Below are 14,062 nucleotides of genomic sequence, written 5' to 3' on the forward strand. Positions count from 1 at the left end.
TATTTTTCCAAAGAAGACACACTGATGGCCAACAGACACATGAGAAGATGTTCATCATGATTGATCATCAGGGAAGTACAGGTCAAAACTACAATGAGATACCACCTCACATACCTGTCAGCATGGTTAAAATCAACAACACAGAAAACAACAGATGCTGGCAAGGATTCAGAGAAAGGGGAACCCTCTTACACAGTTGGTGGGAATGTTAACTGGAGCAGCCACCCTGGAAAACAGTACAGACGGTCCTCAAAAAGTTAAAAATAGAACTACCCTACAATCCAGCAAATGCACTACTGGGTATTTATACAAGGAATACGAAAATACTCATTCAAAGGGATCCATGCACCCCAATCTTTATAGCTGCATTATCTACATTAGCCTAATTATGGAAACAGCCCGAGTGTCCACTGACTGATGAACAGATAAAAAAGATGTGGTATATGCATACAATGGAATATTAGTCAGCCATAAAAATGAAATCTCACCATTTGCAATGATGGATGGAGCTAGAGGATAATTCTAAGTAAAATTAGTCAGAGAAAGACAAATACCATATGATTTCACTAATATGCAGAACTGAAGAAACAAAAGAAATGAGCAAAGGGGAAAAAACAGAGAAGCAAACCAAGAAAACAGTTTCCTTACAATAGAGAGCAAACTGATGGTTACCAGCGGGGCTGTGGGTGGGGGGATGGGTGAAACAGGTAATGGGGATTAAGGAGGGCTCCTGCTGCGATGAGCACTGGGTGATGTATGGAAGTGTGGAATCACTGTGTCGTACCCCTGAAACTAATATTACACTGTATGTCAACTAATTGGAATTTAAAGAAAAACTTTGAAAAAAATCCTTAAAGAGGAAAACAAGAACATAAAAATAAAAAATCACAGAGCTTATCCTTTCAGTATGTCCAGCAGGAATGAAAGGTAATAGGTAAATAGTTAAATAGAACCATTCAAGAAAAATGAAAACAATTAATAGGACTTGAGGCCCAAATACCAGCTCCAATGACTGTGCATAATAGAACTTTTCTGCAAGGCAAGGCTGCAGCACCCCCAACAGAAAAGACTCCCCGCGGAGGTCTCTAGCACTTTTGCCAGTGTGAACAGATGTAGCTGAAGAACTTTCCAAAGTTATAAAAATATCCCCAAACTGTCATTTGACCTTTAAAATTGACACTGGCATTTCAATCCTGCAATGCCAAGTTTATTTAGATGATAAACAACACATCCACACATGGATCATACTTAAATTCCCATTCCCATCAGCTGACAGCAGCATCTTGAGGCCACAGAGACTGTCAGGGTCGGTACAGTCATGGTGGCTCAGGGTTTTCTGACATTCTGCCTTTTGGAACCTTTCCACTGCTCCTGTGGCCACCAGCTTCTGAGAGAAGTTTATGTCCGAATGGTTAGGGAAGTTGCCCCATTTGCCCACTCTCCAGGTACACCAGCTCACTTAAATCTCACAACAACTACCTACAGTTGTATCAGGCCCTGTAAGGCAACTGAGTATTAGGACTTTCCCTCATTTGTAAAATAGGCTGCATAGCTCCTGCCTCAGAGATGCCATGAAAATTAAACAGCAGCGTACACACCCAAACACTCGGGAAGGGCCTAGCACACAGCAAGCCATCAGAAAACGGGAGTTCGGTTCCCCTGAGATGAGGGCGGAACACACATTCTCCACCTCCTAACTTAGTGCTCTTTCTACCGAAACTGCAGTTTTCGGACTTGGGGAGCATGGTCCCTGAATAAAGACTCTGCATGCAATATTCGAGCACAGAGCTTGAAGGGAAGAAATTCTCAGACCCTCAGCATTCTTACCTGCTTTCCTAAAACTCAGTTCTTGGGGAGAGGGGTTGGTTCTTCTTCCCTCCGCTCAGAAAAGGGCAGACTTCTCACCCAGCCTGAATCACAGTACATGTACTGTCTCACCATGGTCAAATCTCTAGGGCACTAAACAAAGGTAATTAGAAACATTGTTGTCTTTATTAAGAAAGTTAATGTCTTTAATGAATGGGTAATAAATCCCTTTGGAAGATGAGAGGTTTCTAATTATTTGCTTTCAACAAAATTGAAGGAGACCTAATGTCATCAATAGATCATTAAAATTTTTTTTTTTTTTTTTTTTTTTTGCTGAGAGATCACCATATGGTTTTTGGCTTAGAGCTTGAGAGTTCAAAAAACAGAAGAACACCACTACAAGAAAATGCTTTCCATCTTATTTACCTCTTTATGTAGACAAGGTTGACCTAATGAGAACAGAATTATGTTAAATCCTATCTCTTTCTAGTAATCAGTAATATTCATCAGTGAAGAGATAGCAACAATAAAATGCTCCATCCATATCATTAAGAATCCAATTTCCAATAAATGTAGCTTTTATGCTTAAAAGTTAATTATCCAAGTTGGCAACATTTATGGGCTTTTTACTACAAATGAGTAACAATTTTACAAAAATGATATGTACTCATATGCATGGCATTTATGTTCTTTTGATTCCTTGTTTACTGCTACTAATCGTAGTGTTAACTCAATCTTAAAGAATTTTTAAGACCTTAGTTTATAGCCATAGGAATTTTTTTAAAAATTGAAATTCTAGGGGCACCTGGGTGGCTCAGTGGGTTAGGCCTCTGCCTTCGGCTCAGGTCATGGTCTCAGGGTCCTGGGATCGAGCCCCGCATCGGGCTCTCTGCTCAGCGGGGAGCCTGCTTCCTCCTCTCTCCCTGCCTGCCTCTCTGCCTACTTGTAATCTCTGTCTGTCAATTAAATAAATAAAATCTTTAAAAAAAAATTGAAATTCTATCTATAATCATTTTTGTTACTGCAGTTATGTGTGACTAGAGGATCAATAAAGGATCTTGAACCTTAAAATATTGTGCTAAGATAAAATTCTGAGGGAGAATGGAAATAGAAAAAGGAACAATATAAAATTTCCAGATGTTACTGAAAAACATACTTATCAAAAGATGTTCAGTATAAAACTGTTCTAGTTTTTATAATATCTGCTGTATGTAGTTTTCATTAATAAATGTACTTATAATTCAATAAAACTCACATGCTTTGCAACCATTTTAAGTGATTTTAAAAATTTAGACGTCAATTTGTAAACATCCTAGAGTGTACAATTTTACTAAATTCTTTTAGGAGTTAGGTGAGGATCATCCCACCAGACCACTAGGTGTGACGATTCTTGTGAGAGCGCGACATGGAATGTGCAGGTCTACGAGAAATGAACAGGGACAGTACTCACAGCATTTGCAGGCAAGGAAGCAATGAGGGGACTTATGGGTAAACACACACACACACACACACACACACACCCCACTCCAACTGCTACATTCCCCATTCTGGCAGGAAACAAGCTTCAAAAGCTTTGTAAGCTTTTTACTTAGGAAAATGTAAGCAATGTTTGAAAAAAGAGAAAACAAGCTCAGGGTAGACTTCCCAATAATTGCCAGTCAGCTGTAGGTCTGCTCAGTGTCCCAGTTGAGGCTGGAGAGGGCTGGGCACAAGGTGAGGTGGTCAAAAGGGATCTTCTCTGCCTTCTGCAATAGGTACTGGAAAGAGGAATTTTCCTGACCTTCCCAGCCCTAGCAAATGACCTTAAAAACCAAGCTATTGCTTTTAATCTTGTGCTTTAAAAATAGATTCATTGTCTTCTTCCCTTGTAATTTGCCCTCTCCTTTGTAACATACTATCTCTGATTCATTCATTCGTGCCAGCCACAATCTATCCTCTAACAGGCTTGGGGTCCAAGCTAGGCCCTAGGACTGCCAAGTAGCTAAAAATCACACCTAGGACCTTCTCTGAGTTACCTGCAGGCCAACTTGAACCAGGAATCAGCTTCAGACCTCTTAACCCACAGGAGAATTGGCCTTCCGCCTCCTCTCAACCTAAAATGTCCTTTAAGATGCTTTTTATTCTCTTGCATCCTCCCAGGACTCTTTGTATCAAGCCCCTTTTAAATCTTGTTCCTCTAATCACTGTGGTAACACCCAGTGGTGTCGATGAGACACCCAATTTATGTAGTCCCACTTGGGTACAGACTAATTGGGGAAAGTCAGGCACCTGCACCTCCTCCTCGCCCCCAGAAGCACAGTCCAGATCGCAGAAACTGAGTATTTGGAGACATCTCACCAACGAACCAGTGCAGCAGCTGTTTGATATACCTCTCAACGGGGGCAGTCACCCACACAGGAGAACAAGGGAAAAAGAACTAATATTTATAACTTGCCAGTAGGTCAGTTCTTAAACAGCCGTCCTATGAGGCGGGCAGCTTTTGCAAAATCATTTACTGAGGGGTAAAGCCGGATTTGCACCCGGGGCTCTTTAACTCCTTTAACTCCTACCTACCTGAGCTGCCCACCAGCCTCTTGAGTGTGAAGGGAATATTCACGGGCTTTATCTCTCTTTCCTTTTTTTTTTTTTTTTTAAGATTTTTATTTATTTATTTGACAGAGATCACAAGTAGGCAGAGAGGCAGGCAGAGAGAGACGAAGGGAAGCAGGCTTCCGGCGGAGCAGAGAGCCCGATGTGGGGGCTCGATCCCAGGACCCTGGGATCATGACCTGAGCTGAAGGCATAGGCTTTAACCCACTGAGCCACCCAGGCACCCCCCCCCTCCCTTTTAGCATGAAAGCTCTTAGAGTCAGCATAGAGGCCACATTTATCTTTAAGTTACTATTTAAGGGGTGCCTGGGTGGCTCAGTCGGTTGAACCGCAGCCTTCAGCTCAGGTCAGGATCCCAGGGTCCTGGGATGGAGCCCTGTCTCTCAGATCCCTGCTCAGCAGAGAGCCTGCTGCTCCCTCTCCTGCTCCCCATGCTTATGCTGGCTCACTCACTCTCTTTCTCTGTCAAATAAATAAACAAAAATCTTAATAAATAAATACATAAATAAATAAATAAATAGTGAAAGGTCAAAGACTTGCCTGGTGGGTGATCTGAAAACCAGATGGGAACAAATGAAAGCATGCTCCGTACACTGCTATGCACAGACTTTTCAAAGCCACAGGTTTACACAAAAAATGAAGACTTTATTCTTTATAGGACAGGCTTGGGGAGAGATGCTAACTCTTCTCCCAAAACTAAGTGTCTCACCTGGCATGCAGGAGATGAGGACATGGCTGCCTACTCCTCCATCCCATCCCCTGTTGTCAAGGATATCATCCTGTTCTCTGGATATTCACACACCCTCTTTGCTCAGGTTCTTAACTATGGCTCTGTCCACTGGGAGAGCTCTTGCCCCCTGCCCTGTCACCCACTAGGTGCCATCAACCTTTAGGTCTCAGCTCAAATGTCACTTTCTCTATAATCACTCCACACTACAACCCCATTAGCTGTCTCTGCTCTATGCTCCCAGGCATCTGCATTTCCCTCAACAGGCACCGATCCTAGCATGCGTATTTAGTCCAGACATTTGATCTGTGAGGACTGGGATGCACCCTCTCTGCTCACAGCTGTATTACTCTCTGCCTTGATAAAGCATAGTACCTAGCACACAGTAGATGTTCAATGAACATTTGTTAAGTGGAGAGAAAGCATTCTAATTATATTCAAATATCTTCTCAATGTGGTAATGTTTAAGCTCAAGTAGGTGGAAGGAATCTTGCAGAGCCATACACTATTACTGCTAAGATACAATTATCTTAGATAACTGAAATCTCAGTTAATGGAGAATGTTCAGCATTTAGCAAATTCAGCTTTCATGAAAGAGATGAAAATACAATTTATAAATACCTGCCTTACAAATTGAAGGAATGACTGTCTTAGTTTCTGCACGTAACACACTTTACTATTTATTTATTTTAAAAGATTTTAGTTATTTATCAGAGAGAGCACTAGCAGGGGAGTGACAGGTAGAGGTAGAGGGAGAAGCAGACTTCCTGCTGAGCAGCGAACCGGATGTGGGACTTGATCCCAGAACCCCAGGGCTCATGACCTGAGCTGAAGGCAGATGCTTAATGGACTGAGCCACCCGGCATCCCCATACTGTACTATTTAAAGTTCTCTTTTCCCTGCTGGAGATTGGGGGGGAAAAAAAAACAACTCTTTTAAAGTTTTCAGTTATTTTAAAGAAAAGACCAAATAATCTGACTTGTAGAGAACCTGATTGATCACTGCCCCCAGCATAGACATCTGCAGGGTTTTCCCAACATGCAGAAAGACTCAACCAATGATTTATTCATTTTGTTTTTAATGCAGGGAAATTCCTAATCCCCTCCCCCTCCAGAATAACTGACAAGACACTTAAGCCTTCTACCAACAAGTAACCAGTCTTGTGAACCTGACGGTGTGGGCCATCACTGGCCGGCATGAGCCGCACGCTTGCGGAAGCTTCCTGCAAGTGCGCCTTTGTGCTCAGGGAGGAGCTGCCTCAGCCTGGGGACAGCACAGCCAGCAGCTGTCCTATCCTGCATGAGCTCAGCTCAGACTGACTCGGGTCCCCAGCTCCTCCCGCGTGAAATACCTCAGTACTGTCCCTGACCCCCATTCTACCCCAGTACTTAACTCGTCCATTCAGTTCTGTCTGTCCTGAAAACAAGTGTGCTCAGAAGCTATAGTTGCTGAGGTTTGTATATCGAGTGAGGGAAAAATTAATTTTAATGTTTTATCTTCTCACAGAAATGATCCTTTTTCACAATAGTTTTAAAAACCACTACGTGTGTGTGTGTGTGTGTGTGTGTGTGTGTGTATAAAAGGCTACAGTTTATATACTAACTTAGCAGTTTTCACCTGACTTGAAAAAAAAAAAATCCAGTGGGCTATAAATAAGATAACGTGAGATGAAATAAAATGTTCATAAGATCAAATGATATTGCGGGGGGGGGGAAGGTCAAAAAGGGAAACTGCAAGTTGATACATCCAAGAAGACAAGACCTGAGTTTAAGTGTGGCAGGAGACAGCAACAGTGTTAGAATACTCCTGCAGAGGGGCACCTGGGTGTGGCTCAGTTGGTTAAGCATCAGACTGTTTGGTCTCTGCTCAGGTCATGATCTCAGGATTGTGAGATAAAACCTCGCCTTGGGCTCTGTGCTCAGTGGGGAGTCTGCTTGAGATTCTCTCCCTCTGCCCCTTCCTCTACTCTTACTCTCTGTCTCTCTCTCTCTAAATAAATAAGTCTTAAAAAAAAAAAAAATACTCCTGGGGCACCTGGGTGGCTCAGTGGGTTAAGCCTCTGCCTTCGGCTCGGGTCATGATCCTAGGGTCCTGGGATCGAGCCCCACATCCGGCTCTCTGCTCAGTGGGGACCGTGCTTCCCCCTCTCTATCTCTGCCTGCCTCTCTGCCTACTTGTGATCTCTGTCAAATAAATAAAACATAACACACACACACAAAATATGCAGCAGAGACCATATGTGCCCTGTAAAGCCTAATAGCCTAAAATACATACTGTTAGGTCCTTTATTTATTAAAAAAAAAAAAAAAACTTCTATTGATCAAATGCTTTACTCACCACAATGACATATTTCCATCTGACTGCACATGTTAAATGAGATAAGCCTCAGAAAGGTAAAAAATGCAGGCTCCAGGGGCACCTGGGTGTGCCTGACTCATGGTTTCGATTTAGGTGGTGATCTCCTGGTCATGACGTGGAGTCCCGTGCTGGGCTCCATGCTCTCTTCCCCTTGGCTCCTCCCATCTCCCCCAGAATAAATACATCTTTAAAAAAAAAAAAGAAAAGAAAAGAAAAATGCAGGCTCTAGAACCAGAGGACTTGGACTCTAAATTCTGTCTCTGAACCTGTTCAGAGTTAATGACCTGCATGACCTGTTCAAGTTAATTCTAGGCATTTCTACTCAACTATGAAATAGGGATGCCAATTATACTAGAGTAAATGACTACATTGGGTTCCTGCTACACTTGTAAAAATCTCCACGCTCACCGAAGTACTATGCTCAGACCTAAACATCAGCAGTAGGAAGAAAGAACAGGAACATACCAGTACCTACCTCAGGGGCTGTTGTGAGGAACAAAGAAGTCCAAACACTAAGAGTCGTTCCTGGCCCATAGTGAAGTGCTCAACTGATGTCAACTACATTCTGCTTGTATCCATGGTAAAGCGTATTTTATTTCATTTTTTAAAGATTTTATTTATTTGTCAGCGAGAGAAAGAGAGTGCACAAGCAGGGGGAGCAGCAAGCAGAGGGAGAAGCAGGCTCCCTGCTGAATGGGGAGTCCGACACAGGACTCGATCCCAGGACCCTAAGATCATGACCTGAGCTGAAGGCAGACACTTAGCTGACTGAGCCATGTAGGCATCCCAATAAAGAGTATTTTAAGATTTATTTCAAATTATGCACAAGAACTACCAGGAACGAAAAATGGATTACCTTCATTTATTGCTGTGAATTGGAAATCTGTTCTAAACCTACCTACTTCCTTACTTACCTGCCTACCTACAGACTGGTGTAACAATTTTATTTGTGTTTTGGAGGGAGGACTTGAGATCCATGCAAAACCTAAATATCATGCTTCAACAGCATTGCAAATCGAGTATATAATGTGTTAACTATACAGACTGAGTAAATATTTCCTCAGACTTCAAAATGTTTGAATAGACATATCTGAACATTATTGAATTCTGTACCAAAAAAAAAAAAAAAAGCACTACTTGAATACCTGGAATAGTTAATGAATAAGACTATTGACTTTGGTTCTTCTATTTTGCTTTTGTAGCATGCCTTAAAAGCAATTACTATTCCATTACTGTTCACACAAGAGAAAATTTACCAGCTTGTAATTTAGAGGCAAGTGGAGTAGACAGAAGAAAATGGAGTCACCCACTCTAGTTTCCAAGAAGCAGGAGACAACAGTCTAAAAGAGACACGTTCATTGCACCAAACAATAATCCGGGCATGTCTTTATGGCTATTCATGAGAAAGATGATCAGTGAAAAGTAGGTTGGAGGACAAAGAATGATGGAAAAAGACAACAAGAAGAGGCAGAAGATAGAATGTCTTTTAAACCCAAATTGTTATATCTGGTCCATTAAAATATCAAAATCCAAATGAAAGCTGGTCTTCATAGAAAACTCAAAAATCAGCCCTAACTCAAGTACTATACAGCCAGGGCTGAATACAGAAAATCTTTAGATTGAACACTGACAAAGAAAATTGGCTGCAGTTTTATACACACACTTTTAGAAAATTCTCACGTTTCATCAACCCCACAACATGATTATTAATATGGTTTTAGATGGGGAGAAATAAAACACAAAAGGGCACATTTCAGGTAAAATAGTCACTTTATGCTACACCTAAGAGATTCTTCTAGATTTCTTCACTTTGGAAAAGATTATTAGCCCACACTAAGTAACTGTATCAAAGGTAAAAGTAAAGATAGATCTCTGGTCTCCCTTCCGGAAACAGGCAGAATTTACTACTTGGGGGAAAGTGCCAAACACTGCAAATTTGAAAATCCTTTGGATTGTGGCTCCAATAAGCTGCATATAAAGAGGGGAGCACACTGATGCTTTAGGAAAGGAATGAGACAGAAAAATAAGCCTCAACTCCTCCACCTGCCCAGCTCACGAATAGCTTAACTGCACCCAACAGAAAAATCGAAACAAAGGGCCTCTTTAGTTCACTGCTTGCCAGAAAGGCATCTTCGAGACGCCTTCTCATTAACTGAGCCCTTTCACGTCCCCTCTTAAATGTCTCACAGTTGGCCTGTCTTCCAGTCTTCGCTCATTAAATTTAAAGTAAAATTTTTAAAAGTTTTTCCTTCTTGCTGGGAAAGGACTGTTTTTTTAACCTTTGATTCAATTGATTTCCAAAGGTGAAAGCAACTTCACCTGAAAAGCACCAGCTTTAAACTCAGAAAACACTGGAAGGTTTTCTAGTGGAGAACAGAAGTCTCATCAATAGTGTTATTGAAAATAGGACTAGATAGAGAGCCACATTTATCTGCAGTTGTGGCTTGTATTAAATTAGCTTAAATCCTTCACAAATAAGCTTTTCCGGAGGGTTAGACAGATGAGGTGGTCTGGCAGGCAGGATTACCTATGGTCTGCAGAGTACAACCCCATCCGGGCCACAGGAAGAGCAAAAGGACCTGCTGGGATACTGCAAACCTGAAAAGCTCTGTCCATCTCCTGCCTTGGACAGCCGAGTTTCTGTGGCTACCACTCCCCCTGAGCTTCATTTGCAAGTGCCTTTGGCCATAAGGGAGCAAATACTTCTTTCCTGGCAGCATAGCTCAGTTGAGAACGGAAGCTGAAAATCAGTTAGCTGTATGGAAGAAGAAAGCAGCTCTCCAGTTACCAGGGAGGAATAATTGAACACAGATTGCCTGTTGCGCCTTTAATTTAATTTGGAGACCTTTCATCTTTTAGTTTCCTTCATTTGCAGCCAATGCTTAGTGAGCTAATTTGTACCTGGTTCATTTTCCTCCTTTTATCTTATCTACATTAACATCATCCATGGAAATGAGAAGCACTATGAATAAAAGATGAAGCCTGACTTGGGACATTCTCTCCTTAAGTACCATGAATTACTTAAAAACTAATTTGTGTGGATGCACAATATAGAGGACTGAGATCTACACGCCTCACCCCTACAGCATCCTTTATCGGCATCTTCCCATCCCCCAAGGGGTTGCAGTTTTTAGATGTTTTATCTAGTCCTACTGGTTCTCCAAGAGAACAATGTCTAGACTATAATCCACAAGGAATCATTAATCTTTGAACGGGTATAAGGCAGGCCATCCCATTATTGCACAAATCCAAGGATGCATAAATCCCACTAACCTGACTTTTTAGAGAGTTCAATATCACTTGCCTTACAAGGAGAAGAATGCATTGCAAAAAGGAAAGCTGAATGTATCAACATATATGCATGGTGAACAGATGCCCACTCTGTCCAAAAACACTGTGTGTGGGGGAGGATGAGAGGTGGTAGAGAAAGGGACTGGTCTTGAAATGACTGTCTGGGAGTGGCCTCTGGGAGCTATAGAATTTCAATTCCAAGTGTATCATGGGTATGGCGTTTTTTAAACAGTTCTTCTATTGTATATTTTGTACCACTTGGCACCTCTCCATTAAAAAAGAGTTGCACATGCTCTTAAAATAAGTTTGATTTTTTTCATTACTTCCAACTGTACAAAATGTTAGTGTCTTGTAAGTTTTGCCTGTTTTTCCCTTTATAGTTTCCTCTGGGCCACTACTATTTTTTCTCTTCACCCTCTCCTCCTCTATATTCTTTCCTTTTTTCCAATGGACCAATGAAAAAAAATCTAGTGGTTTTTTCTCTTGTTGCTTTAATATCCCTCCCCAACAAGCCTTCCTTTCAGTTTGGGGAGCATCAAAAGAAGACTGTGCTCAATTGTTTCACTGCTTGTAATGCTGGCTCTTCTAGTCATCTAACTCTTTACACCAAATGGGCTAGAACTGGAGAGAAACTGAAAAGTCACTCCCCGTTCACAGCCCATCCCCCTAAAAAGCTGACTAGTGATGATGTGCATTACCTATACAAGACTACACGTTCTTACAGGTAAGGCAACGTCCAAAAAGAAAAGAAAAAGACTTTGGAGTTTAAAGTTATGGTGTATTGAAATGTAAAGGTCTTTGCTTCAGAATACAAACCACCGTATCTTTTGGGGAAAGAAAATGTAAGCAGGATCAAAATTAAAGCCCAATTTAAAAAATCAGATAATAGCTCTAATCTTATTTATAATAAAGACTACCCTCTACAATGTCAAGCTTATCTATTTCTTCTGAAGGAACATGGAAAGAAAGCCCTACACTGCAAAAATTTGGAGAAGAAAGGATGGAAAGCAATTACTGCTCCTTTTATTCATGAAGGAGAGGATGAATAGAAATGAAGGTGGCAACTGCGCTTAAAAAAAATGATTCTCAAAAGCCACATATGCAGAAAATTAAACTGAAAGGGTACAAAGTCACTTTGTCCTGAGGTTAAGGACGCCAAACAAATATTAGGATGAAATTGTGGGGTGTTTATGTTTACTAAACACACACGGTTTACTTGGCTTGGTGGGGGGTGTGATGGAGTCTCAGAAGCAGGTCAGGGAATTTGGGGTAGAGGAAAGCAACAGTTCCACCAAGTGTCAAAGAATCCAAGTTTTTGTTTTCTCCCAGGTATCCTTGTGTATAAGGAAGAAAAGTGAAAACCATGCAATCTGGAATCATTCACAGAACACACACAGATTGCAAAATATCAGCCTCAAGCAGTAACACCTGTCCTAAACCCCTGCGGGCTCTGTACACGACTGGCCTCAGAGGGAAAAGAGCCATTTCGGCAGCAGGGGACCGCGCTGCACCCAGGACCTCACAAGGAGCACCAAGATGCGATGGGAACGTGCAAGAGTGGCCTGGCTAACTGGCCAGAGGGAGGCCTTAGAGAAAGGTTGAGAAAAAGAATGGGGCTGTCCGCCTGATAATTTGGGCTGCAGAAAGACATAACCACAGGGCAGAAGAGTCTCAACTCATTTACCAGAGGTTTTCCTCGAAAAAGAGGCAATCTCCAGAATCAGAAAGGGCTTTTGTGGCGTGCAAGAAGAGACAGAGGCTGGGCTCACATACACCCCGGAGAAGTCAGTTTCCACTAATAACCATTTCAGTGCCAGCAGACTCTAAGAGAAGTTTGTCTCCGGGCTGATTTTTAGTCACCATCTCCACCTTCCTCCCTGTTATGGTTCTAGACTCGGAAGTACACCAAGACCGCCTGCACTGAGCTGGGTCCCTGCGACACCTGTTCCCGACAGCGCGCCTCCCCAAGAGGCTCTCCCTGCCATCCGGGCTGCATCCTCAAGCCAACCAGAGCCTTGTTGCTGGCAACACCCTCGCGCCTCACCTGTGCTACTTGCTCGGCTCAATCTCAGGACCAGGGGGACTGCGAAGCCCCTGGCCACACTCCCTCTCCTGAACCACAGCGGTCCTTTCGTCCACTCTCCACCCCCATGGCCCGCGTAAACACACCAGGGCACCTGGAGGCTGCAGGCTGCCCCCGAGGAGCGTTCCACCTGCAGTCCCGAATGGGAGTACAGAGAAGTGAGAACTCACAAGTGCAGTCGCAGCCCGGCCGGCCCCGAGGCCCCACCTGCGTACCCCCCAACCCCCCAAGCTGGGGCGGGCCGGCCGCTACCTCCTGAAACAGCTCCAGACTGTAGGTGTTGTCGTCGTCGGCGAAGAAGAGCACTCCGGGCTGCGCGCGCTGGTGCTGGTGCCTCTGGCGCAACCAGGCGAGACCGGCGTTACGCTGCTCCGTGGCGCGCGGCAGTCCGGGCCTCTTGTAGCGCCGCGGTGTGGGCACGTGCAGGTGAGTGCTGGGCAGCCCGGCCCGCGCCAGGAAGCGGCTCACCAGCTCGCTGCGCGCCACCGCGTCCTCCACCAGGATCCAGTGCAGCTGCGCCACCTGGCGGAAAGTGTTGGCCAGGCGGGTCAGCTCGGCTTTCTGCACCGGGCGGCTGTAGGTGGGCGTGATGGCATAGATGGTGGGCAGAGGCGGCTCGGGCCGCGGCCGCGGCTGTGGCCGTGGCCGCGAGTCGTTGCGCTTCTCCCAGCCGCGCCCGGGGCCGCTGTCGGGGCCGCCCCTGCGGAGCGGGAGTCGGGCGCCCCCGCGGCCCACCACGTAGGGAGAAAAGTAGGGGCGCGGGGTGAGCGGGGGCGCGGGCCTGCGCGTGTCCACGTCGAGCATGATGATGACGATTAGGATCCAGGGCAGGAGGATGAAGAAGCGGCTGAACAGCACGGACTTCATGGTGCGCTCTTCCTTGGCCTCTCGGACGCCCCTAAGAGGGGCGAAATGGAGGACCCCAGCGCGCGGTTTGGACGGCGGCGGCGCCCGCACTCAGGAAGCCGCGGCGGGCGCGTTCTCCATGGGGTCGGAGGAGGCTGCGGGGGCCGGGAGCCGCGGGGCTCAGCCCCTTGGCGTGGGAAATCGGCGCAGGTGCCGAGAAGGTAGGGCTGCCGGGAGCGCAGGCGGGCGGGCAGGCGCTGTCCCCCACTCCCGGTGAGTCGGCGGGACGCGGGACTCTGTCCAGCCGCGCGCCGCTGGCCCCGGAGTTGAGCCGAGCGCCAGGAAAGCGGTGCTCCCCAGCC

The 14,062-nt window shown here is 44.7% G+C and overlaps 1 protein-coding gene across 1 annotated transcript in view; it reads right to left on the reverse strand.

Annotated features, from left to right (window-relative positions):
* B3GAT2 (beta-1,3-glucuronyltransferase 2) overlaps nt 1–13,721 on the reverse strand; it is a gene marked incomplete at both ends in the record, with an annotated part of 72,085 nt that extends 58,364 nt beyond the window's left edge. Inside the window, one exon of the mRNA XM_080807186.1 lies at nt 13,107–13,721. Within this exon, the coding sequence (XP_080663312.1) occupies nt 13,107–13,721 (615 nt within the window). The remainder of the gene's footprint in view (nt 1–13,106) is intronic.
* Between the last annotated feature and the right edge of the window lie 341 nt (nt 13,722–14,062).

The sequence above is a fragment of the Martes martes genome (genome assembly GCF_963455335.1).
Source record: "Martes martes genome assembly, chromosome: 6".
Lineage (NCBI taxonomy): Eukaryota > Metazoa > Chordata > Mammalia > Carnivora > Mustelidae > Martes > Martes martes.